Source organism: Petromyzon marinus, unplaced genomic scaffold, assembly GCF_048934315.1.
Source record: "Petromyzon marinus isolate PM22_M1 ecotype Great Lakes invasive population unplaced genomic scaffold, UKy_Petmar_22M1.pri1.0 PM_G_Scaffold_47, whole genome shotgun sequence".
Classification (NCBI taxonomy): domain Eukaryota; kingdom Metazoa; phylum Chordata; class Hyperoartia; order Petromyzontiformes; family Petromyzontidae; genus Petromyzon; species Petromyzon marinus.
The window spans coordinates 1,536,553-1,564,252 of record NW_027422999.1 but is presented as its reverse complement, the minus strand read 5'-3'; the positions used below and the strand labels follow the sequence as shown (position 1 = coordinate 1,564,252).

Here is a 27,700-nt window from a genome sequence, read left to right as displayed (position 1 = left end):
ATACAAACATATACCCATGCATGTGTTGCGTACACATACATGGGTATATGTTTGTAAATGTATTTACAAATGTATAGATCTGCCAACAAGTTCCTATGTAAATTATTAGTGGACTTATATATTTATATCTGTACATATGAATGCATGTGTGTAGGTATGAATGTACACATGCATGTATACATCCATGCATACACACGTAACCTATGGAAAGCAAATGTACATGTGTATGGAAATATGTATAAATCCGTGTATGTACATATGCAACAAGGCAGTGGGTGACCAGTGCCTCCAGGTTGAGGAAACAACAGCTTCCACTTCAGGTTTGTTCAACCTCCGGTGACGTGAGATTGAGAGGCACGCGTACAGGCCTCGTGTCAATCCACTGCTGTATGAGGACGACCCCCACCCCACGTCGTGCTGCTCCGTTGGGGTCACGTGACCACAATTCACCGTGCCGGTCAGTGCGGGTTAAAGGCGGCCAAGAATGGACACGGGAGCATAGAAGCACAATACGACAATGGATTTTGTCTGTGACGGCCCTGTGCTTTCCCCGCCCATCACTTGGCGCGTACAGGTGGATTCATTGAGAACTGGAACGTGAAAAAAAAGTCTGATGATGAAGAAGCTCCTTTGCTAGGGACCAATTATACGGAGCAGTTTATCCCGGGAAGATATGTGCCCCTGTCCGGTTGGAGAAAGCGCCGATGTAACTGCCGCTCCGAATCTTATTCGTGCCTTCATCGTGCTCGTTGATTAATCATGGAGGGACCCCTCTCTGTGGACTCCACAAATCTCCCACCTTCCTAAGTGCAAGTGATCGTCCAACCTTCAAACTTGCACCCATCAATGAGAACGCATCAACCCGGTACTCGGATCCCTCCACTGTGCTCTCAATCTAATTCCGACTCAACCGCAAGATGGAGGATCTTGAAGACGCCTTCAATGTCTTCAAGATCTTCCATGGGCTCTCAACGCTCCTACCTCTCCCCCCCTCTAATCGCCTATATTATCTGCACACCGGCAACTAAGATCTCCCATCTTACTACCCCTGTTCAAGTCCAGCCCAAAATCTTTCCTCGTCCTTCTTGTCTACGATCGTCTCAAGTCTCCGAAATGTTTCAAAGAAGAAAATGAATAAATACTTTCCTGTTTTTGGGCGATTCCCAGCGATGCGGATTTAGACGGTCTCTCAATGCGCTTGGATCGTATTGCCGATGAAGCCAATGCCGTCGCATTCCAGTTACTCAACGGATCCACCGGACGCGCGCGCCATTGCCCGAGACTGGAAAACCCGAGGTGGCACTTGTGGCCTCCTCAACCTGAAGCCACGAAAAACCTCTCCTATGCATTAAGTGCCTGGCATGAGCAATTCACATTTTCCAGATTCCGTATTCAAAGATCGCACGTGTCCAAAACCAACGGCGCCATGTTCAAGTTGAAACCGGTTCCTTGCGAAGCCTCGGGAGGTACCGGTGGGGCGAGTGGGAGGACGTGTCTCACGGTGGGCCCCCCCCCACCCCAAACTCCCCCTTCTCTCTCCTCGCCGTCTGCTCGATCTCCACCACGGTTCTAGTTTCTGTACCGTGCCGCAACATCGGACCACAGCCTCTGCATGTCCTCCAGGCCCCTGGTCCAGAGCTCGCGTAGCTTCACCCAGCCGGTGCGCGCCGTTATCAGCAGGTAGTCGGCGTTCTGCGGGTATCGCAGGATCGTGTAGCGGGCCATGACCAGCGACTGGCAGAACCTGCGGGGAAAAGTAGACCATGTTGTTGTTGTCGCCGTTGCTGTTGTGACGGTTAATATCGTTTGTTATTCAAGAGGGTTTTTGCTGCCGACTTGTTGATCGGCTGGGATTTTAGCGTCCAGGAATCGCAGCCATAGTTGGATCAAGTCTCGTGGTCAGCAGCAGAAGTGCCAGCAGAAGGAAAGTCGCCGTCTTCATCTTCCTCGTCTCCAGCAGCAGCAGCAGCAGCAGCGTGATCAGCAACATGATCGTAAACAACATCGCTATGAGTGTCTTTTCTATAATCATCATCACCGTCATCAGCAGCATCCGTAGAAGTGCTGTTAGCAACATCATGGTAATCAGCATTATTATGTCTTAACTGTTACTGATCCCCCCCGTTCACCAATACACATTAACCAGCATGGTGAAGTATGGTCAACCACCGCGACAATCGACATGGCATTGGCAAGACCTTCATTCATCATTGGTCTGATGAAGAGCTTTAAATAAATAATAAAGCACGTGTGTTTTTTTTGCCGCACAATCATCGAGTTTATCGGATTCTCGCCAGACTTGGATTAATTCTCGTTACGCAACCGCCACTGGTTTTTGAAGCCAACGTTTCCCGATGCGGCCAACGGCGATCCGGGCAGACCCGACCCGACCTGCCCCGGCCCCCCTCCCCACCTCCGCTCTCACCTGCACGCCACCAGGAAGTAAACGGCCCTACCTCTCGTCCTCGCTGAGGGCCTGCACGCTCTCGTAGCCGGCCAGGACGTGACCCCCGGCCTCCATCGCCTCTCCGCTCTCCACCATCATGTACATGATGGCCATGGCCAGGTCGTACACGTGGTAGCCGAACATCATCGAGTTGAGGTCCACAATGCCAGAGACGCGGTGCCGCGGCGCTCCCTCCGCCGACTTGGGCCCCTGCTGCTGCTGCTGCTCGCTTCCCGCGGCCACCTCCTGCACCAGGATGTTGTCGTCATTGAAGTCACCGTGGATTATGCCTGCGGCGAGGGAGAAAACGTCGAATTTGATTTCGTCCGTTGTCTTTTATTGTTGACCGTCCTCCCCTCGTCGCCGTCGTCATCGTTCGTGCCCGTGCCGTTTTTATTCCGGCCGCACGATTGGTGTTGCGCAAGCCGCGTGTGCGAGTCTAAGAACGGCCCCCGCAGAGTCTCAGTGAATAACCGACTTCTCCTGCCTTCAAAGGCACAGAATTACAATAACCCACCAGCGTCGTACAACCCTGTACAGGGGCGAGATATGGAGCGGTGTGTAGTGGTATGCACACCGCATCACGAGCCCTTGATTCCCGGCCATGGAGAACATCACTGATATCTGAACCAGTCCTGGGATCCTACCTACCTCCTCACCGACCAGCATGGTGAAGGAGGCAAAACAACCCCCATGACCCTACACAGCCTGGGAATGCCTTCGTCCAGATAGTGCATTGACAAAGGGCTGTACATTATTATTATGAGTATATGTGTAACAAAAACTGTTGAACACAATTTAGCATGCATTGAAAAATGATTTGGTAGAAATTACAATTATGATTTATATACAGTAGCATCTGAATGTAATAAACCTGTCATTTGATTTCACCTGTGATCCGTGTCTGTGCGAGTGTCCCCCATTACATGCATGCCTTGTAATGCATCTGTGTATGCTGGGTAAAAGTAATCACGTGAAGCACATTGCAAAGAAAATGCTTGCCACAAATGAATCACAATACCTTGCTGATCTCGTCAAGCAGCATAAACCATCACGCGAATTCGGGTGATCCTCGCAGCGGCTTTTGGCTAACCATCGAACAAACAAAGACGGTCACCGCATCGCGCGCTTTCAGATGCACTTTTGCGGCCGTCTGAAAAGCTCTTCTTTCCGATATTAGGAAGGCACTGGAGCTATGCACTTTTAAACCTAGATTGAACACTAATTTATTTTTGAACTGATTTTTTGTGTTTAGTTTGTTGTCCTTCCCCCGCACCTCCGATTAGCACGGTTGGCTACGTACGGTGCGAAAGAAGTTCAACGTACACACGTACGCGGCACCCGTCGTGGCTTCAAGGCCTCGTCGGTGGCCTGAAGCGCCCCTCGCCCCCTGAGGCATGGAGCTACGTCCCGGGTGAAGCTGCGAGGCGAGCGTACATCTGGTAAACTTGTGCAGGTTGGGTTGGATCTCCTCGCGGAACTTGGCGATGACCTCCCTGACCAGACCCTGGTTGGGGTCGCCGTCCAGAGTGAAGAGGTAGGGCTCGAGCAGGTGGGTGTTTGACAGGTTCCAGATGAAATTGTCTCGTTGCAGGGAGTGCAGGAACGGGTGCTCAAACTATGCAGATGTTTAAAAACGAAGGCGGTAAGATGACAAAAAATGCAATACGAGATTAACATCGCATTGGCCAGTTGAGTACACATGTAAGTTAAAGGCAGCAAAACGTCAAGCTAGCAAAGGATAGTCTTCGTTTCAAAAAAGATGTTCTCCTTGACTTATTATTTTCTCTTTGTTTTTTTTTCCGGTAAAGTCACGTAGGTAAAACTATAAAATAAAAGAATAAATGAAAAAACAACTACATTTTTAAAAATTCTATCATTTTATAGTTTTACCTACGTGACTTTACCGAAAAAACCAAAGAGTATAAATCCTTGCAGTCACGAAAGCTAAAAATCTAGACTTATTATGCAGCTGAGGGTGGGGCTGCCCAAGTCCTGCGTGCGGCTGGCAAATGTTTGATTGGTATTTGTGAATAACAGGACACTTGAATGGATCTGAGAAGTAGTTTTGTGAGATCACCTTCTGTGGGCCATTCTCTAACCAGAGGTGATGCACAGAATGAGATGTTTTTTTCCATCTCATGACATGGCACCAATTAGCACAACTCATACAGCCCTTATCAAGGCACTGCCGTATTCAGTGTTGGTCATGTAGGGTGTTTGACCATACTTCGCCAAACTGGTCAGTGTAGGTTGGTGAACGATAGAGGACAAGGGGAGTTGGGGGGGGCAGGACTGGTTCAGATATCACTTGCCACGAATGTTAGCCGTGGCCGGAAATAAAACTCAGGTGGCCGGGTTCGTAGCGCAGTGTGCTCACAACTGCACCACCGCTCCACCCCGACGCTTGGAATAAAATTTGGGGGGGGGGGCAGACAACAAAAATACGTTGCTTGAAAACCAGCCATTCGATCACTTGGAAGGACTCTCACGTTGCTAATTATGAACAGCTACGTACGTTCCGAGCGAGTGGGCTCGTTACGTCACATTACACTTGCATACCGAGAGAAAAGGCTCGCCGAGACTCAAGACTTTTTTTTAAGATTGTCGTAGTAAGGGGTTGGGGAAACTATCGCTCCGCATTTCCCAATGAAGTAATTTGCGAGTTATTTCTTTTTTGCCTCTTTACTTTGGCAAATATTCTCATATTCTTGTTTCTTTCGGTAAAGTCACGTAGAAGGGAAACAATAAAATAATAAAAATATAAAACAATAGAATTTTCACGACGTTTCGACTGCAACACAAGCAATCATCATCAGGTGTGAAAACCACAACAATAATTTTTTTTTTCAAATTTCCTTGTTGTGGTTTTCACACCTCATGACGATTGCTTGTGTTGCAGTCGAAACGTCGTGAGAATTTCATTGTTTTATATTTTTTTATTATTTTATTGTTTCCCTTCTACGTGGTGGTGACTTTACCGAAAGCAACAAGAATATGAATCCCTGCAGTCTCATGTCACGTGTCAAGAGGCGCTCGTGCGCTCGTACCTGCTGCAGGGCTTGGTGGATGCTCGCTGCCAGCTTGCCCACCTGGTAGTACAGGCTGCCATCCGCCAGCACCCTGGACAGCGGCACGCCGGGCAGGTACGTGAGCAGCCGCACGTTGAACTCCTTCTCTCCTTCGCCGCAGTCTGAGAATTCACAGCAGGAGTCGCCACCGAGGTCAAGAGGTCACCACGGTTAGTGAAATCTCACCGTCGCTTCCTTTTGCTGGAACATAAAAAGCTGTTTGGAAGCTGATATCGGAACCTCCAAGGTCTGGCCAAAGTGTCAACTCACCACTTTGCGCCCTGTGTTCATTACCCACGTGCTATACTACACAGGGTCTCTGATGAATTGCTCAACTGATAGCCAAAGCTACTATTCTTTTGTTTAGGAAATTAAGCGACAATTGGCTGCTCAGTATTAAATGGTTAATAACAATAATGAATGTGCCAAGTCCGATATATAACGCACATAAAATTCGTGTAGTCTTTAAAACGCCAATCTCTCAAGCAACTTGAATCGAGTATTTCTGTCCCCCCCCCCCCCCCCCCAAAATAGTAAATTGGAGTGATTTTTTTCTCATGACTTTCTTTCACGGTACTATTAACCCAGAAATTAATAACACGAACGCATTCCGAAATTCGCATTCCTATATGGCCTTGTTGTCTAAACCGCTGTAGCTAAATAAAGCATTTGAGAGGAATAATACCTCGCCACACCCATGAGTAAGGCATCCGCCAAAGTTGCAACGTGGCACGCAACCCTCACGCCTTAGCGCACGCTGGCTGGAACCGGGGGCAATTCGCCCAGGTTTGGGCCAGAATGGATACGTCAGCACACGAGTCTAGCTGAATTCCCTGGGTTCAGCTTGAGCAAATTACTTAGGAGCAGGGTGAATGGGGGCCCCATCTGCATCAGGAGGCGACTTTTATCGCTCGTTCCATCACGTAAATATAAGGGTCAGCGGCATTCCGTGATCTTCGCATTCCAAACACGGGGTTGGGCGGCGATGTCAGCTCACGCGATGAACCCCGAGCCTGGGTTTAAAGGAGCGCTGCTAGCCCAGGCATTATAATCAGAATATGTACTTTTACTGGAGGAATCCGATGAGCTATGAAGCACTTTGCTTTACAAATGTTTAGCAGCCCAGTGTTGTCCCAACTACAGCCCGTGGGCCAAGCCCGAACCACCAAAATTAATTCATTCTGGTCTACAGGACAACTATCCCGCCACGCCTTACAAGAACTTATTAAGTACATGTCTCAGTCAGCAATACTCACTTGAAATTACACACGACAACCGTCGCCCCCGCGCCCTCCCCCCAACTGAAAAGTTTGACAAGACCCTCCCGATACTCAGTGAGGCTCTACTGTGAAAACAAGTGTAACAATGATTACAATAATAATATTAATAGAAGTGATGCGATGCAGGAGGCCGGAGTGGGTGTGGGGGAGAGATAAGCTCTGTATCGACATGTTTGCATTTCTCTAAATCTCTCCTCTTGTGGATAGATCTTTCTCCTATCTCTTCCATATAAATATCATATTTCTGATTAAATCTCTCTCTGAATGAGTTAAATGATATCACCCTGCTGCTCTATTTAAGACCGGGAGCAAGTGAGGGCTTCACCATTCTGGCGAATTGCTCGATGATGCTGGATGTAATTACCAGCGAAACGTCGTACTCAAATATTGTAAATGTTGTGGATTCTCTCTTCATCACACCGGTGGGCTAAAGTAGTGAACTATTTTGTCTGTTGTCAACGTGACACATTTTTTACTGTTTGGCTGTGTCGGGTGGTGGAGGGTTATGACACATTTATAAATAACGCGATCTCACCCAAAAACCTTTATCATGAATAAATCTCTCTCATATCTCTACAATATATCACTTGTGACATATCTTTGCCGTCTATGCTTGTTCATGTAATACATGGTTTTGGTTTGACATGTTCCCCTTGTCAGCCAATCCGGAACTCGATGCAAAGAGTTTGACGTTTGCTTCTCAGGGTCTCGTGGGAAGATAAGCAGAAACAAAAATGACAATTTAGGTTTTCTAAGTATGTTGAAATTCTTTCGCACCATACGTACGTAGCCAACCGTGCTCATCGGAGGTGTGGGGAGGTGGAACACACTGTGCAGTTGGTGAATGGCGGCGTCGGTGAACTGTACAAACATTATATCTACCAACCTGCAGGTCAGTAGATGAGAAAACAGAAAGTGTGCTTCTGATCTCTCACCACAGATGTTATCGTCTCGTCCGTGTGGCTTTGCTGTGAGCAGTCATTCCAGTTTCATCCCACACACCAAACATTGTTTTTTTTATATACATGAATAATTTACAAAATATCACAATGTGGACCTTGGGCCAGTACCAACAAGCAGTGCGTTACATCCACCAACCTCACAAAAACTAAAAAGTATGATCCTTTTACATCACTTATCGTCAGTGGAGTGCGACCCAGTATTATACCGCCGCCTCATGCTCAGATATTGATCGTTGTCTTTGCAAGTATAAACCAATGCTGTATTCGTATGATTACTATCAGCCTATGACTAAATCACCTGGAATGTGCCCTATCATAAGATCTGAAGGCTAAGCAGGTTGAGCCTGGATTAGGGCTTCTATGGGTGACAATCGTGCATTAAACAGGCATCACAGGCTGCTGCGTGGTGCTATGTTGTGGGGGCCAGAGTTCAGTTGCAGCAAAATCAATTGTACTGCACTGTAGATCTATTAAACTTGATTTGTCGCTTTCGTGACTGCAGGAATTACTCTTTGGTTTTTCGGTAAAGTCACATAGAAATAAGAAATAATAATAAAATTACATAATAGCATGCGACGTTTTGATTGCAACGCAAGCAATCATCATCAGGCATAGAAGAGCTAAATTTAAGAGAGAGGAAACACAGAACCGCAGATATATATACAGACACCTAAGTGGAGGGAGTTCACACACAGACACAAAGAGAGACACAACGTATGGAGCACAGAGAGATAGGGTCTCTGTGCCGAGGCCTTAGCATGTAGGGGGAGACAAAGAGAGATGGAGACGCACATCAAGTAGAACAAGATTTAGTATTATGTACATCTCTTCTCCAACGTCTCTGCTCCCGGGACCCCCGCAGGCGCAGCTCACCGATGCTCTCGAGCGACATGATCTTCCCGCTGACGTTGTCCACCACCTCCTCCATGGGGAAGCCCCTCTCCCGCAGGAACCTCATCATGGCCATCTGCACCTCGAGCAGCTGCGGCCGCTGGCTGTCCCGCGTGTTGGTGACCTTGAGCACGAACTGGCGACCGTCGCGCGCCAGCACGCGGTAGTTCTGGTCGACGTAGCTCGCCAGCGGGCTCACCCCCGCCACGCTCACCCCGTAGAGGCGCTCCACCAGCTCCGCCACGCGGGACTCGCTGAGGCACGGCTTCTCGTGCTCGCGGCCATCGTCCTGCGGCGCGGCTTGCATCGTCTTTAACGGACAAAACGAGGGCAATCAAAAAGCTTTTGGGGTTTTGCAAGTGCACGTTGGCGTCCGCTCCATTCGTGCAGCGCAAGGCGCCTCCGATGAGCACGGTTGGCTACGTACGGTGCGAAACAAGCTCAGCGTACACACGAGGCTACACCCTGGAGGCGCTACGCTTCACGGACAGCCCACAGTAGTTGTCGCATTTACAGAGTTGTGCCGACACACGTGGCATACTACTTATTTAAATTACATCTCCGAGATCTTTAGCATCCGACTGTGAAGCAGACAGTGCGCAATATTTACAGTTCATACACCCACAGCGTTAACCGGGGCGGTCGTGGGACTCGTACCACAAACATCTGCAACGCGCTACCGCTCGGCCATGAAGTCAATCGATCGATCAGCGATCAATAAACACGTCTCTTTGCTCGCATCACATTTAATAGCAACACATTTCACCGAACAGAAAAGCACCACTTAAACATGTCAGATATAACATTCGTAATAACAGAGAATTATCCTTGTGTATTTCAGTGGAAATACAGCCAGTGCCTGATAAAGTAGCATTACTGTAACTGGAATTTTAACAAGAACCGTGGGTTTATGCAGCATTGGGGAGCTGCAGCTATGGCCCACCGAGTAAACACCTTGTCCCGTAAGCACGAAATCACGTGTTCAAATTCCACTGGATGTGTAATTGTGTGAATAATAATCAGGGCTTAATCTGTCACTGAATATTTTCCGGGTCGCTGGTGCGGAGTGGAGTTGGCAGCACAGCCCCGGTAGCCACGGCGATAGCGAAAGGTACACGCTGGACGTGGTGTGCCGGGTGTCAGCAGATTTTTCAGAGTCGCTGACACAGGGCAGCCCTGGCCGAAATTATCTCCATACATATGTAAAAGGCAAAGTTGTGATTATGTGTGTCTGTTCAAAATGTTTAGCGTACTTCCCAACATGCAACAAACTTGAAATTTGCCATGTGGGTACTTTCCAGACTGTACACCACGCAAAAAATATTAAAATACACTTTTGTGTTTTTTCGGGGGGGAGGAGGGGGGGGGGAGCTCAATAATGCATTTTTTTGCCCGGCAAGTGAGCTGTGACGTCAAATCTGTCACGTGACCCACGGATGTGGAAGCTTAACGCATTGTAGTGTAGCGGTTAGCGCACTGCGCTACGAACCCGGCAACCCGAGTTCAATTCCCGCTCACGGCCACCACCGGTGACGATTATTTCAACCGCTCCTGGGCCTCCCCTAGATCGACTCAGCCTCAAACGAGTAACTGGTGTGGTGTGTGAACATCGCCACTGGAGACACAAAGGCGGCCGGGCGTGGTGCTGTCACCCACCCCTTCGTCTGTATAGATAAAAGGGAAATTTGTGAATATGTGTGTCTGTTCGAAATGTTTAGCATACTTCCCGACATGCAACAAACTTGAAATTTGCCATGTGGGTAGCTTCCAGACTGTAAACAATGCAAAAAGTATAAAATATACTCTTTGGTTCTATTGGGTAAAGTCACGTAGGTGAAAATAAAATAACAAAAAATCACGACGTTTCGGCCACAACACAAGCGGCCTTCATCAGGTGAAGGGACGAGACTGTCTGGAGGACAGCGCTGGAGTGAGAGAAGCCACGCTCAGATCACGACCTTTAAGCTGTGTGAGAAGAAAAACACAAAGCGCCTTGACAAAGGAATTAGCATATAATTTAGCATTGAAATGGCTCATTGAAATAGCTAAGTTAAAGTATACACATCCGCAGAGGTACCCCTTGACAAAGGAATTCGCATAGAATTTAGCATTGAAATAGCTGAGTGATTAGCTTGTAACTGGTCACAGAAATAGCTATGTTAAAGTCAGAGCATATTTCACGTAAACAAAACGTGCCAATTAGTTACTGCTTCAGCACACTGGTGTATTGGATAGTAAACCCAGAACATTTACCATTAGAGTATGACGGTTCACTGATTATTACAACCAGCTTCATCAGGCGATTTGCCATAATTGTGAAGAAGTATTCCTGTTTCCGTCTTTGAAGTCAACTCAGCCTCAAATGAGTACTTGGTGCAGGGTGTGAACATCGCCACTTGGGAGACAAATGCGGCCGGGCGTGGTGTTTGGCCACCCACCCCATCGTGTGCTGGGCCGGCCTTCATAGGTGTTGGCTCCCAGCCATTGCCCCGAGTCTGTTAAGGCTATACGGGGGTCTTTGTGTGTATGAGATGCATGTGAGTGTGTGTGTATGAGATGCATGTGTGTATGTGATGTGTGTGTGTATGTGATGTGTGTGTGTGTATGAGATGTGTGTGTGTGTATGAGATGTGTGTGTATGAGATGTGTGTGTGTGTATGAGATGCGTGTGTGTGTGTATGAGATGTGTGTGTGTATGAGATGTGTGTGTGTATGAGATGCGTGTGTGTGTATATGAGATGCGTGTGTGTATGAGATGCGTGTGTGTGTGTATGAGATGCACTGCTGTATAATAATGTACTACTCACTACTGAGTACACAGACAGTCCCCACTGTGTTCACAGCTACCACCCCAACGCACGCATAAACTCAACTCAGTCATTAAAAATGTTAAGTTATGTTTAGCAAACAATAGTCATTGCAACGTTATACTTGAATCTAATAACAAGTTTAAGGCACTGCTGTATAATAATGTACTTGTCACTACTAACCACAGTCCCCACTGTGTTCACAGCTACCACCCCAACGCACACATAAACTCAACACACACACAGTGCGCTAACCACTGCACCACCGCTCCCCACACACACACAGTGCGCTAACCACTGCACCACCGCTCCCCACACACACACAGTGCGCTAACCACTGCACCACCGCTCCCCACGTCCACCACAACCTGGCACCCGATGATGTATCGATCGGCTCGGCTTACCGTGGCTGCTGCGCCAAGTCACCTGCAGAGAAAATCGATTTAAATTTCGATTAACTATACTCGCGCCGATTCCTAATGGGATAACATTAGGAATCGATTATAATAGAGTTACGGATGTATGAGTCGATTTCAATTGGGATAACATGGGAACCGATTTATTTGTGGCTTAGGCTAATAAAATCGATTTGCATTGGGATAACATGGGAATCAACAGTGGTCTAAAATGAACCTTCATTAATCGATTCCTCCTGTGTAGATGTGGGAATCGACCACGTTAGACGATCACGTGTGTGGGCGTGGTCTCTCAACGTCAATCAACCAGGTAGGGCGTTGACTGGTGGAGAGTTTGGGATCTGATTGATTGATTGATTGCTTCTGTGGACAGGTGTCTTTTATACAGGTAACGAGCTGAGATTAGGAGCACACTCTTAGAGGGAGTGCTCCTAATCTCAGCTCGTTACCTGTATAAAAGACACCTGGGAGCCAGAAATCTTTCTGATTGAGAGGGGGTCAAATACTTATTTCCCTCATTAAAATGCAAATCAATTTATAGCATTTTTGACATGCATTTTTCTGGATTTTGTTGTTGTTATTCTATCTCTCACTGTTCAAATAAACCTACCATTAAAATTATATTTCTTAAAATTATATTTCTTTGTCAGTGGGCAAACGTACAAAATCAGCAGGGGATCAAATACTTTTTTCCCTCACTGTAAACCCCAATGATCCGATCGAAATGAGGGATTTTGATTGGATCATTGGGGGGCCACGTGTCACTACCACCCCCCCCCCCCCAAACAGTCATGAGCAGCACCTCCCCACACGCCCTGCCACCGAGAAAAATGTTTCACGTACGAGAGTGAAACTGATATTTTCATTCTCAGCTGGAATTTAGCCAAATGCAATACGCTTGAGAAACCTGGTTTAAAATCACAAGCAAGTTGCCTGAATTTCAAACCCATGGTCTCAGCGGTACAGCTCGGTGCTCTTGGCAGGCTGAGCTAACCGGTCACTTCATCGCAAGCAACAGAAAGCATCAAGGTTGTCAATGCCGTGCGCGTCGTCCTAATGGGGAGCGGCAGTGTGGTGGCTTGCAACGCTGTGTTGCGAACCCAGTGAACAGAGTTCAATTCCTCCCCACTCACGACCAATAACGGTGTCGAATATTTAAACCGCTTTCCATGGGTCGGCATGGCTTTAAATGAGTACCTGGTGCAGTGTGATCGTGGTGGTGGTTGTGATGGTGGTGATGATCATGGTTGTGATGAAGGTGGTGGTGATGGTGTCTCTATGGGTCTCTGTGAGTCCCTGAGCCTCTATGGGTGTCTACGAGTCTCAGTCACTCTGGGTCTATATGGGTCTCTATGAGTCTCTACGGGTCTCTACGGGTCTCTGTGTGTCCCTGTGGGTCTCTGTGAGTCTCTGTGTGTCTGTTGGTCTCTGTGTGTCTCTGTGTGTCTCTGTGGGTGTCTCTGGGTCTCTGTGTGTCTCTGTCGGTCTCTGTGTGTCTCTGTCGGTCTCTGTGAGTCTCTGTGGGTCTCTGTGTGTCTCTGTCGGTCTCTGTGTGTCCCTGTGGGTCTCTGTGGGTCTCTGGTGGCCGGGCCTGCTGTTGGCCACCCACTGCTCGTGTGCTGTGCCAGCCTTCATAGACGCTGCTACTCGCCAACAGCAATTGCCTCAACAGTCTGTTATTTCAAGTTTCATTTCAAGTTTTCATGTATTAGGTATAGCCCTGTGACATGGGAATCAATAGTGGTCACCCACCTAAGTTCATTATAAACGTGGGAGCGTTATACGCATTAGTTCGCTATCACGACATACAGTACCCTGGCGTCTACAAACTAAGTTGCCTCTGTGGTAGTAGTTACATTGGAGAAACCAAACGCCATGTCTCGGACCGCATTCGTGAACACAAAGCAGACCTTAAACACGGTAGGACCAACACCTCGGCCATGGCAGATCACTGTTATAATTCAGTAGGCTCACATGACATTGACTTCTCCAAGACAGAGGTTCTTTGCAATCCATCTGGCTACCATGAGAGATTTGTTCATGAGGCTATCCACATATACAAACACAGAGACAATTTCAACCGAGAAGATGGACTTTGGCTTAGCAATCATTGGAAGGATTTGATAAACCATTTCAGGTCTTAATTGATTGTTCATGCTTACGGTGGCTTTCAGACAGCATAAATTAATTTTTGGTCTCCCCACTCCTCTTTTTAGAACATAGATGGACTCTTGAATTAAAGCTTTCGTGACTGCACTAATTCATATTCTTAGCTCTTTCGGTAAAGTCACGTTGAAGGGAAACAATAAAACAATAAAATATATATAAAGCACAATATATTTTATTATTTTATTGTTTCCCTTCAACGTGACTTTACCGAAAGAGCTAAGAATATGAATTACTGCAGTAACGAAAGCTTTAAATCAAAACATCAACAGGCTGATGTGCCACATCTCCTCCTTCAAGAAGTCTCACAGCCCTGCGATGTTGTGTCCACACAACCCAAACTACGGAGTGCCTGGTGGTAAACCGCTGTGCTGTAGCCTGCGCCCCTCCAGTGGAGGAGGAACAGTAAAACCTCGCTGATGCTCTCCTGAAGCACTCCTGTTGCGCAACAATCATTGAGACTAGTTGCACGTGCATCGATTGTAAAACCCCGTTCCGTTTCAGGAAGTGGGGACAGTTGGTGCCGTGTGCTCGTTTCACGTCGGGGTGCCACTAAAGGCGCAGGTCCCACTCCTGAGTGATCGGTTACGCGACTCTCTTTTGCACGCGACACAATCTCTTGTGGTTTATTTAATTATTTAAATCTTCCGTGACTGCAGCGATTCATATTCTTTGTTCTTTCGGTAAAGTCACCACGTAGAAGGGAAACAATAAAATAATAAAAAATCTAAAACAATAAAATTCTTACGACGTTTCGACCGCAACACAAGCAATCATCGTCAGGTGTGAAAACCACAGCAAGAACATTTAACTCGTAATCTCGTAGTCACTTACATGTTAATATCGCCTGATGATGTCACTTACATGTTAATATCGCCTGATGATGTCACTTCCCTTTTAATGTCGCCTGATGATGTCACTTCCTGCTTAATGTCACCTGATGATGTCACTTCCCTCTTAATGTCACCTGATGATGTCACTTCCCTCGCATTCAATGCAAACATGTCCAGGGCCCCGAGCCCCCCACCTCCGTCTGAAATGTCCAATGCGCCCATCGCAGAAAGCTGGTGCTACACACAGGTAACTTGTTCCCCTGTGGCCAATCACATTCAACGGGTCTCCATCTTGTGCCGGTCAAAGTATGCGCATGGCTAATGCATTTAACTTTTACACGGTTTTTGTTCGTCGCAAAGCCATCGAAAATGGTTTCATAATTATGTGTAAGTGCAATTATGGATTATCATTGTACAGGCTATTTTTGTACATCAGATTGCAAAGTTCATAGAATTGCACTAACAACATTATACTAGATAATTGTCTCTGATTTTGACTGGTCGTGTGTTTTTACAAAAGGGGCAGCAGTTTTTATCAAATAAAAAAAATAAAAAGGCCTTTTATTGCACACTCTAATCTATGACATGTTGAGACTTGTTGTGTCAACGCTGTGCAGTAATGAACATGCAAGGTAATCCCAGAACACTAATAAGACCCTTTCATTTACAGTAATGTTTCTTTCCTTATAGACAGTTTGTGTTTTTTGAGCACAATATTCAGATGTGTGGGTGAAATACTTGAGGGTTTGTCAATGGTCATGTATTTATGGTAATGAATGAGCTTTATAGCTGTTATGTGCTCGTGTATTTCAGGTTAAGGTCGTGAAGTTCTCTTATATGTGGACCATCAACAATTTCAGCTTCTGTCGTGAAGAAATGGGCCAAGTTCTCAAGAGTTCTACATTTTCAGCAGGCACCAATGATACATTGAAATGGTACAGTAAATTCTGGCTATTTTATGACATTAAAAAAAAATCACAATGCTCACGGAGGTGCTTTACTAGAACAATTTTGCATAGTGCATGTTTTAGTTCATACTATATTGTTTTAGTAATATAGTCTGCGCGTACATACACACCTAATATTAACGACCATGTCTTGTTCATATGTTCAATCAGGTGCCTACGCATAAACCCCGAGGGTTTTGACGGAGAGAGCAAAGATTACCTCTCGTTGTACTTGTTATTGGTCAGCTGTCCCAAGAGTGAAGTCTACGCCAAGTTCAAGATTTCTATTCTTAATGCCAAGGGAGAGGAAACCAAGGCTATGGGTGAAACTACTTGTATTTAAGTATCAATTCACGTCATATGTGTATTTGGTAACAGGATTATATCATAATCAGCCATTATTTATCGACTGCTGGAAACATTTTATAAACCTTACGAACACCATCCCTCATCCTTCACATGAGCTGATCTAATATCTCCTTGTCTACGTTTGACATCGTCTTGGGCATGTACTCTACTTTTCTTCCTATTCGACCACTAGTCTCATCCATCAACCATCCCATTTAGCGATGTGTCCTGTCCAAGCCCAATCTATATTTACAACAGTGAATATGATGTCTCTAATTTGCCGTTTTGATTTGACCAACGTGTTCCTCTTTCAGTTTCTCACTGTAATTCTCAACATACTTCTCTCCACGCTTTGTGTACTTTTTAGTTTTGTTCCATTTGTCAGTGTTTCTATTTGTAATCAGTGTTTCATAGTAGGTAATATGCACTAGATTGGAATCTTTCATCCTGTAGCACATTGCAACTTTTCATTATCAAATTCATTTTCCAAAAGTGCTCTTGATCCTGTTCCACGTTCAGAAGTTGCCATTATACTTATTTTTTGTGTTTTCCATGATATTGACCCTCCAATAATAATTTTATTTTGCTTAGTGTACCTGGACATTGTCATTCACGGACATTTCTTTTCCTAGTTTTACAATCTTCACCATGTGTTATTCCATTGTAATTTATCAAGTGACGGCTTTATTTTTTCTGCTTGCACTCACTATTTATTACAACTTCATTATTTTTGTTTGTATTCTCATCCATTTTTTTTATTCATTTCTGGTGGTTTTACAAAGGTTGGCATTTTCATCCCATTTCACACTTCTCCTTTACCTTGCTTTAGTGGTTCATATTGTTTGTTTTATAATTGCCTTATTACTTTCAGGATACTCTTTAAATGCGCGATAACTATTTTAAGTGATGACATCCATACATTTACTGTGCTTTGCTAAGGCTATTAACATGTTTCTGAGAGTCTAAATCTATCTTTTTGTTTTAAACTTTCATGTTTTTTTCTTATTATTTGCTTTGGTGTTGTCTTTGGTAATGTTAACATGTAACTCACGTCACACAACCATGTTTACAAAGACAAGCATTATTAATACACAAACACATTCAACTAATCCATATGAACTATATCTTCATACACTTAAATCCAGGTCTGATTTTCATCTACCTTGAAGTTAAAAGCTAAACTGAACTATTTTTATTTTACCAGGCAAGGCCCACTGAGCTACAGTGTGGGAAAAAAGTATTTGATGCCCTGCTGATTTTGTACGTTTGCCCACTAACAAAGAAATGATCAGTCTATAATTTTAATGGTAGGTTTATTTCAACAGTGAGAGACAGAATAACAACAACAACATCCAGAAAAACGCATGTCAAAAATTGTATAAATTGATTGGCATTTTAATGAGGGAAATAAGTATTTGACTCCCTCTCAATCAGAAAGATTTCTGGCTCCCAGGTGTCGTTTATACAGGTAACGAGCTGAGATTAGGAGCACACTCTTAAAGGGAGTGCTCCTAATCTCAGCTTACCTGTATAACAGACACCTTTCCACAGAAGCAATCAATCAGATTCCAAACTCTCCACCATGGCCAAGACCAAAGAGCTCTCCAAGGATGTCAGGGACAAGATTGTAGACCTACACAAGGCTGGAATGGGCTACAAGACCATTGCCAAGCAGCTTGGTGAGAAGGTGACAACAGTTGGTGCGATTATTCGCAAATGGAAGAAACACAAAAGAACTGTCAATCTCCCTCGGTCTGGGGCCCCATGCAAGATCTCACCTCGTGGGGTTGCAATGATCATGAGAACGGTGAGGAATCAGCCCAGAACTACACGGGAGGATCTTGTCAATGATCTCAAGGCAGCTGGGACCATAGTCACCAAGAAAAAAATTGGTAACACTACGCCGTGAAGGACTGAAATCCTGCAGCGCCCACAAGGTCCCCCTGCTCAACAAAGTACATATACATGCCTGTCTGAAGCTTGCCAATGAACATCTGAGTGATTCAGAGGACAACTGGGTGAAAGTGTTGTGGTCAGATGAGACCAAAATGGACCTCTTTGGCATCAACTCAACTCGCCGTGTTTGGAGGAGGAGGAATGCTGCCTATGACCCCAAGAACACCATCCCCACTGTCAAACATGGAGGTGTAATCATTATGCTTTGGGGGTGTTTTTCTGCTAAGGGGACGGGACAACTTCACCGCATCAAAGGGAAAATGGACGGGGCCATGTACCGTCAAATCTTGGGTGAGAACCTCCTTCCCTCAGCCAGGGCATTGAAAATGGGTCCTGTATGGGTATTCCAGCATGACAATAACCCAAAACACACGGCCAAGGCAACAAAGGAGTGGCTCAAGAAAAAGCACATTAAGGTCCTGGAGTGGCCTAGCCAGTCTCCAGACCTTAATCCCATAGATAATATGTGGAGGGAGCTGAAGGTTCGAGTTGCCAAACGTCAGCCTCGAAACCTTAATGACTTGGAGAAGATCTGCAAAGAGGAGTGGGACAAAATCCCTCCTGAGATGTGTGCAAACCAGGTGGCCAACTACAAGAAACGTCTGGCCTCTGCCAACAAGGGTTTTGCCACCAAGTACTAGGTCATGTTTTGCAGAGGGGTCAAATACTTATTTCCCTCATTACAATGCAAATCAATTTAGAACATTTTTGACATGCGTTTTTCTGAATTTTGTTGTTTTTCTGTCTCTCACTGTTCAAATAAACCTACCATTAAAATGATAGACTGATCATTTCTTTGTCAGTGGGCAAACGTACAAAATCAGCAGGGAATCAAATACTTTTTTCCCTCACTGTACATAGCTCTTTTTCAGAAGTGCCCCGGCCACAAACGATAGCTTAACGAGATGGCTTATTGTGAGGAAATGTATAGCCAAATACTCTGGATTTTTATAAATATGGAGGGAAAAACCGGAAGACCTGGATAAAAATACATGCAACCACAAGGAGAACATGCAGATTCCAAATATACAGGCATCAGGGTTGAGATCGAACCCATGACCTATATACCAGGCGAGGTAGTTGACTGCCACCGTGGCGCAGGGCTTTAGAATACATTGCTGTCTTTACACTTTGAAAATAGAATTAAGTTTTTTTTTTCCCATTACATGAAATTACCACCGTTTATTGTAAGAACTGGTGAGTATTGTTTGAAATCTATTTTTTTACAGAGAGCCCGCGAGCATACCGCTTTTTCCAAGGAAAAGACTGGGGATTTAAAAAATTCATTCGAAGAGATTTTTTGCTTGATGAATCTAATAGCTTGCTTCCAGATAACAAACTGACACTCTTTGGTGAAGTAAGTATGACATGCTGCAGCTAATGTGTAATTTTCTATTTTAGTCATTACAATTGCACAGTTGGAGTCAATATTCTACTTAATTGAAGATTGTAATAATTACTTTCCCTGTTCCATACAAGGAAATTGTTAACATGAGTTTTACAAGCACGTTTTTCCTCCACTGGTGCTAGAGTTAACATAGCACAACAATTAAATAATCAAGCGTATTTTTTTTTTGGTTTTCTCCCTCTGGATAGTGTTTATATTTAAACCTTGACATTTTTATAAACTAGAATGTCAGGTATTACATAAAGTGTTTTGTTTAAATGTCGCCACATGAATTCCTTTTCCTATTCTCGGACATCAGCCAGTTTGATGTAAATGTTACTTGTCCTTAGGGGGGTCCTTTTAATCAGCCAGATTTATATTTTTTACCTTTAAAATACTTTACAAAATACAAGCATTTTTGATAATGAAAGGAAGCACATCAAGAAGAGCTGTTCACTTCCTCTGTTGTTGTGCAAAACCCATAATTAGGGGCCTCACTACCTGTTTAAACTGTTTATACAGTGTAAAATAACTTGACAAAAATATAGAATGAAAATTGATTCATATGAAAAACATTTCACGGACCTCTATTTTGGCATTATTCACAACACTTGTTCTGATATAGGATGTCTGCAGATTTGTTTGCTTGATTGAACCAAAGCCTACATCTTCATGCAAAATGTGTAGTTAAGTGAGGATTTGTAAAAAAAAATCATCAAATGCCTTCTCAAAGCTGGTTGATGTCTATGCAGGTTAGTGTGGTGCAGGATTCCGTGAACATTTCTGGTCAATCCAGCATGAGTACATTCAAAGTACCAGATTGCCGGCTGGCAGTTGACTTCGGGGAGATCTGGGACAATTCCCGCTTCACTGACTGCCTGCTTCGTGTTAGTGGCCAGGAGTTTAAAGCCCACAAGGCCGTATTGGCAGGTCTGTGCCACAACAAGCAACACATGCGTCGTTTAGTGTACAATAGAACCATATAATTAATGATACTGTAATTAGTTTGGGGTAATCAACTACAGCCATTTCCTGTTTTACATTGAATTTTATTAACTAACACTGGCAAATGCTTACGTCAATTTGTAATGCTTTTTGTTAAAGGATACATCAGTAAATATGTGTAGTGAATTCAACTGAGTCACAGACGCACTTCTTCAACCGACACACGGGGTACTACCCCTTAACACATGAACAACCTATGGTGGTGGACCACCAGGCTATCTACACTAATTACACGGGAATTAGCTACGACGGACCGGACCCTGGCCGGGGTCCGGGTCCACGTGTTGGTGACTCTTGTAGGACGTATATTCTTCAGGATGAACAACAGCAGCCGGTCCCTCTCAGGGACCCGGCTTTTATCCTCTGTGGCGAGGGTGGCTCCGCCCTTGGCCACGGCCACCTTCTGGAATCCTCTAGCGGGTTCCCGGCCCTGACACGTGACCACCCCTAGCCCCCACCTGGGGGCCCTGTGTACACTTTACCGGTCACGTGTCCTTCGTGGTCAAGTGCCATGGCCCTTGGTAACCCCATTCCCATGGCCAGCACTCTCACACCCTATCCTGTAGGGGTCGGCACCGCACGCAGAGCGTGGTGCCACTCAGCACTGTCAGACAGCGCTCACCATGCCCCTCTCGGGCCGGTACTGCACCCACATCCACGTGGTGCCCGCGATGTTAATTCATCGCACGCCGTGCCTCTCTATAGCCGGCATTACACAGTGACATTCGCGATGTCACTACATATATAAATGTAATATTGTATTGTGTGAGAGATAAACATATTTAATTAGCCTGTTGCTAAAGTTTTTATTCCGTTTTTATTTACTTCACTATATCGTTGTTGTGCAGGAATTAATTTTTCACAATGCAGTTATGGTGTAGGTTTTGAGCCTCTAATTTGGACATTTATTTGCGTCCATGTTTGCCAAATCTGTAATGGATATGCCATATGAAATAAAATATGGATCTGGATTTTACCTCTTTTGTATCTAGATTAATTGATCTCTAGATATAACATCTAAATGTGTCTGTACCACATTCCGGTGTTTTTCCAATTCACTGTACAGTAAAACCTTGAATTGCGAGTAACTTGGTCTGCAAGTGTTCTGCAAGACGAGCAAATTTTTTTAATAAATATTAATTTGATAAACGAGTGAGGTTTTGCAATACGAGTAGTACGTATACGCTTTGTCTGCCTAGCGTCACGTGATCACAACTGATATACGAGTGCTTTGATATACGAGTGCTTTGGATTACAAACACGTTTCCGGAACAAATTATTCTCGCAATCCAAGGTTTTACTGTATTTGTTAACAGTTGCTTTACCTTTTTCAGGTCGGTCACTTGTTTTTAATGCTATGTTTGAACATGAAATGGAAGAGAGCAAAAAGGTATCTTTAAATGCAATCTTAATACAGCACATTAATACTGTGATCATACATTTCCAAGGTGCATTTGTCACAATGGATCGGTTGATAAGTATCTCTTGAGAGTGCTGTCAAATGTTGAACTATTACCCTAGTAACTCTTTTGGCGCATTGCCTATTTATTATCAAAAAGTATTCATTACGAGGGAATGTTAGATTGTATTTTATAGCTATTTTTTATTCAACATTTCACAGAAGGCCATTGCATGTGTGTCAAGAATGGATTTATTACGCGCAATAAATAGTCATCGGCAAGTTGAATACAACTTTAATGGAGCCACTTTACATGTGTTGTGTAGATATAACGGATGTTTATTTTATTTAATTGAATGCTATATTTTCGTCTCCCAATATATGCCGAAGTTAATTTGAATATATTGTGTTGCTACCTTGCAGAATCGAGTGGAGATTAATGATGTGGAGCCTGACGTGTTCAAGGAAATGATGAGTTTTGTCTATACGGGAAGGGCTCCAAACCTGGAGAAGATGGCTGATGAGCTGCTGGCCGCTGCTGACAAGGTTACACGCTTAAAATATTAACATGAGATCGCACCACCTTGTGATGTATCGGTATGCAGTTGTAGGTCGCAAGTGAAATTAAAACAGCATTTAGGTATTTTCTAAAGCCCGTGTCACAAATAATATGAATAGCAAATGTATTTGATGTAGATGTTCACATTAGTGCTTTCAGGTTTTGGAATTGATGTCCTGGGAGATGATTGAATTTTCAACAAAAAATATAAATTGTCATGCAATTTCACAATTGAATTGAATGTCAAACTGGTATTAGTCCATGCTAGAGGCTAGTACGTGTGCATTGAAGTGCATTCACATGCAGCATTTTTATCCTAAGTGCAACCATTTGGCTGTGTGTTCTTGTATTGAGGGGTTTTTGTTAATCACATTAACAATTGATACAATTAGTAATAAAATAAAGGGACGTGTTTTAATAGATTGTTTGATGTGGCATGGCTGTATAGAAATAAATTGGAACAAATATACTTTTATTAAGGAAACGGATATCCTGCTGTTCCTGAAGATCTGCCAGATAATCAGTTAAGAGTCATTACTCTCCCTTCTGGAACATCATATTCAATAGTTCCTAAAGCGATTGTAATGAAATAAGAATACAAATCGTATAAAGTCGCATGTTCAAGCTTTGTTCATTAAAGTTTAATATTCTGCTAGAGTTGAAATATGGTGGCTTGCAGTTGCATTGTTTATCAGCTTAACAACCAAACTCTTTAAGCTCTTGGAAAACAACATCTCACCTCCTTTGTAATTTGCATGACTTTGTAACCAATATAATAAAGTTTAGGACAAGGACCCCTAATTATAGTAGAGATCAATAAATACATGACTTAAAACATAAATATGCTGAAAGGTTGATGCCATGTTTTAAGAAAATTCTCAAACATTTGACTGCTGTATACTGCGTTTATAAAGTAGTTCATGGGGTGAGGGAATGTTATACAAGCGAAATAGGTAGAGAAAATAGTGTTCTTAATGCTGAAATTGCACTTTGTTTTTACTTTTCTCAAGTATGCATTAGAGAGGTTGAAGGTGATGTGCGAGGAGGCACTATGCACAAACTTGTCGGTGGAAAATGTTGCAGAGACTTTGATCTTGGCCGATTTGCACAGTGCAGAGCAGTTGAAGGCCCGGGCCATTGACTTCATAATAAACAGGCAAGTCTAGTGAGAGTGTGACTGTCACTGAGCTGCGTAACATTGATGATGCTTACATGGCAATTTGCATTACAGTCCCTTTTAATGGAGACTAACCGTTTGCCCCAATCCTTATAGACACTGCTTATTAGGAGCTCGCTTAACCCTGACTTGTACTTGCAGTCATGCGATGGACGTAATGGAGACGGCGGGCTGGAAGTCCATGGTTCTGTCTCGCCCTCACCTGGTTGTGGATGCTTTCCGTGCCTTGGCCACGGCCCAGTCTCCACAGCTGGGACCTCCATGCAAGCGTCTCAAACAGACTTAACGGTGGCAGGCAAAGAACATCTATGACCAGGAAAACTTGGGCTGCACGGTGCGGTTATTTACCTGTGGCCTCCATGCAAACAACCGTGAAGACTTTGCATCAGACTACCAACTTTCCTCTGCTTTGAAAATAATGTTAATTTAAGCAAATATGTTTACTTTCACAAAAAGGTGGCCAAATTAACTTTACCATGTAATATAGTGCTACATCTATACATCTACAACTCTATAAACAAGTACATATGTAGAAAAAGTGGAAAACTACAACCTAATAAACACCACGACATATCCCAATTGAGAGAGTGTAAAATAAAACGTTCGATGTGATTGTCCCTAGGTGGCAGGACAATTTGGTTCAATTGTTTAGTTAAGTAAAAACAGAATGGTCTAAAACCCTGCAATGTCTACCTTAACATGAAGGATGAGTATTCGTCCAGTGTCTGTGTACTCAAGGTTACAGATAGTGGTATAGAGAACAATCAGTTCTGAAAGATAAGAATGTGCCAAGCCATATAAGGCCTTAATTCAAGAGGTAAACTTTTCAGATTGATTTTTCATTGCACAGACAGCTTATGCATTGACTAGAACAGGAGTACTATGATTGCGCGAGTTTGAAGACTGACAAAGATAATATTGCAGTCGTGTATCCTGCGTATAACAAAGCATGGATGGAGTGCTCGGTGTAAGAAAAGAATACACAAGGACCATGGCTTATACCATAGCACCGGTGATAAATAAGAATTATCAAACAAGAACATGGAACAAAAGCTGAAAAGTATTTAGGAAAAAAGCGTGGAGCGGTGCATGCTGAGAGTTACTCTGGGATGGAAAGAGGAATGCAGATGTACTGACGTCGCAGACGTCGCTGTGTAATGCCGGCACTAGAGGGGCACGGTGTGCGATGTACTCACATCGTGGACACCACTTGTATGCGGGTGTCGTGCTGGCCCTAGAGGGGCTCTGTGAGCGCTGAGTCATAGCGCTGAGTGACACCACGCTCAGGTGTGCATTGCCGACCCCTACAGGATGGGGTGTGAGAGTGTCAGCCATGGAATCGGGTTACTTTAGGCCATGGCACTCGGGTTGACCCCGGAGAACACGTGACTGGTAAAGTCTACACAGGGTCCCCAAGTGGGGGGGCTAGGGGTGGTCACGTGTCGGGGCGAGATCCTGCTCGAGGATTCTAGAAGGTGGTCGTGGCCAAGGGTGGGGCCAGCCACGGCCACGGAGGATATAAGCTGGGTTCCCCAGAGTTGCTGTTGTCATCCTGAAGATCTACATTCGACGTCCGTGAAGAGTCACCAACACGTGGACTTGGACCCAAGCTGGGGTCCTGTCCGTTGTAGCTACTCCCAGTGTAGTTAGTGTAGTTAGCCTGGTGGTCACGTAGCTAGTTACGGTGTAATTAGTGTAGTTAGCCTGGTGGTTACGTAGCTAGTTACGGTGTAATTAGTGTAGTTAGCCTGGTGGTTACGTAGCTAGTTACGGTGTAATTAGTGTAGTTAGCCTGGTGGTGACATAGCTAGTTATGGTGTAATTAGTGTAGTTAGCCTGGGGGTTACGTAGCTGGTTACGGTGTAATTAGTGTAGTTAGCCTGGTGGTTACGTAGCTAGTTACGGTGTAATTCGTGTAGTTAGCCTGGTGGTTACGGAGCTAGTTACGGTGTAATTAGTGTAGTTAGCCTGGTGGTGACGTAGCTAGTTACGGTGTAATTAGTGTAGTTAGCCTGGTGGTGACGTAGCTAGTTAGGGTGTAATTAGTGTAGTTAGCCTGGTGGTTACGTAGCTAGTTACGGTGTAATTTGTGTAGTTAGCCTGTTGGTTACGGAGCTAGTTACGGTGTAATTAGTGTAGTTAGCCTGGTGGTGACGTAGCTAGTTACGGTGTAATTAGTGTAGTTAGCCTGGTGGTGACATAGCTAGTTATGGTGTAATTAGTGTAGTTAGCCTGGGGGTTACGTAGCTGGTTACGGTGTAATTAGTGTAGTTAGCCTGGTGGTTACGTAGCTGGTTACGGTGTAATTAGTGTAGTTAGCCTGGTGGTTACGGAGCTAGTTACGGTGTAATTCGTGTAGTTAGCCTGGTGGTTACGGAGCTAGTTACGGTGTAATTAGTGTAGTTAGCCTGGTGGTGACGTAGCTAGTTACGGTGTAATTAGTGTAGTTAGCCTGGTGGTGACGTAGCTAGTTAGGGTGTAATTAGTGTAGTTAGCCTGGTGGTTACGTAGCTAGTTACGGTGTAATTTGTGTAGTTAGCCTGTTGGTTACGGAGCTAGTTACGGTGTAATTAGTGTAGTTAGCCTGGTGGTGACGTAGCTAGTTATGGTGTAATTAGTGTAGTTAGCCTGGTGGTCACGTAGCTAGTTACGGTGTAATTAGTGTAGTTAGCCTGGCGGTCACGTAGCTAGTTACGGTGTAATTAGCGTAGTTAGCCTGGTGGTTACGTAGCTAGTTACGGTGTAGTTAGTGTAGTTAGCCTGGTGGTCACGTAGCTAGTTACGGTGTAATTAGTGTAGTTAGCCTGGTGGTTATGTAGCTAGTTATGGTGTAATTAGTGTCATTAGCCTGGTGGTCACGTAGCTAGTTACGGTGTAATTAGTGTAGTTAGCCTGGTGGTTACATAGCTAGTTACGGTGTAATTAGTGTAGTTAGCCTGGTGGTCACGTAGCTAGTTACGGTGTAATTATTGTAGTTAGCCTGGTGGTTCCGTAGCTAGGTACGGTGTAATTAGTGTAGTTAGCCTGGTGGTTATGTAGCTAATTACGGTGTAATTAGTGTAGTTAGCCTGGTGGACACGTAGCTAGTTATGGTGTAATTAGTGTCGTGATTCATAATAAAGGTTTTTGGGTTAGATCGCGTTATTTATAAATGTGTCGTAACCCTCCACCACCCGACACGGCCAATCAGCAAAAAAAGTGTCACGTTGACAAAAGACAAAAGAGTTCACTACATCAGCCCACCGCTGTGTTGAAGGGTGAATCAACAACATTTACAGTTTGAATACGACGTTTCGCTGGTAATTACATACAGCATCATCGGGCAATTCGCCAGAATGGTAAAGCCCTCACTTGCTCCCGGTCTTAAATAGAGCAGCAGCAGGGTGACGTCTTCATTTAACTCATTCAGGTGCAGTAATTATATAATCGATTGGTGATCAGTGACAGCGCCGTGACTACACGGGATGTCGCGCTTGGCCTGAGCAAAAGGCAGACGGCACAAAGAATGAAGACGCACAATGTGACACTGTGAACTTGCGAGACGATTTCGTTTTGCGCGTGCGATAATCACCGCCATTCTGCTGGGTAAAATGTGTAGTACTCTTTGGTTCTATTGGGTAAAGTCACGTAGGTGAAAATAACATAACAAAAAATCACTACGTTTCGGCCACAACACAAGCGGCCTTCATCAGGTGAAGGGACAAGACTGTCTGGAGGACAGCGCTGACTTTACCCAATAGAACCAAAGAGTATGGATCCTAGCAGTCACGAAAGCTTTAAATCTAGAATTAAAATGTGTAGTCCAATCGCTTGGCACTAAACATTTTATTTAAATGTGAAGACCTTTGTCGATCCACTGCTGGATAAATTCCTCCACCACGATGTTTCTGCCATGGGGGTTGTTTGACCATCATTCACCACATTGGTCAGTGTGGATTGGTGAAGGACAGGTAGGTGCCCAGAATTAGTTCAGATATCACTCGCTACTGATGTCATTCGTGATCAGTAATCAAACTTGAGTCGCTGCTGGGTTCATAGTGCATTGCGCTA

General features: G+C 44.5%; 1 protein-coding gene and 1 pseudogene across 1 annotated transcript; one reads left to right on the top strand and one right to left on the bottom strand.

Moving 5' to 3' along the window:
- Positions 1–21: 21 nt before the first annotated feature.
- LOC142917378 (hydroxylysine kinase-like) lies at positions 22–9,356 on the bottom strand. Its single transcript, XM_076062024.1, has 5 exons — positions 8,633–9,356; positions 5,497–5,639; positions 3,884–4,064; positions 2,457–2,736; positions 22–1,744 (listed from the first exon to the last, which is right to left on the bottom strand). Exons 1-5 carry the CDS (start codon positions 8,955–8,957, stop codon positions 1,570–1,572), a joined length of 1,104 nt encoding a protein of 367 aa, XP_075918139.1. The 5' UTR covers positions 8,958–9,356; the 3' UTR covers positions 22–1,569.
- Positions 9,357–15,006: 5,650 nt separating this feature from the next.
- Positions 15,007–24,350, top strand: LOC116957695 (speckle-type POZ protein-like; annotated as a pseudogene).
- Positions 24,351–27,700: the final 3,350 nt, after the last annotated feature.

Excerpts from the sequence above, each read along its gene's own strand:
- LOC142917378 (XM_076062024.1), bottom strand. The coding sequence starts at position 8,957 with ATGCAAGCCGCGCCGCAGGACGATGGCCGCGAGCACGAGAAGCCGTGC. Across the intron at positions 5,640-8,632 it reads CATGTCGCTCGAGAGCATCG|ACTGCGGCGAAGGAGAGAAG; the intron begins GTGAGCTGCGCC and ends GTGAATTCTCAG. Across the intron at positions 4,065-5,496 it reads TCCACCAAGCCCTGCAGCAG|TTTGAGCACCCGTTCCTGCA; the intron begins GTACGAGCGCAC and ends ACATCTGCATAG.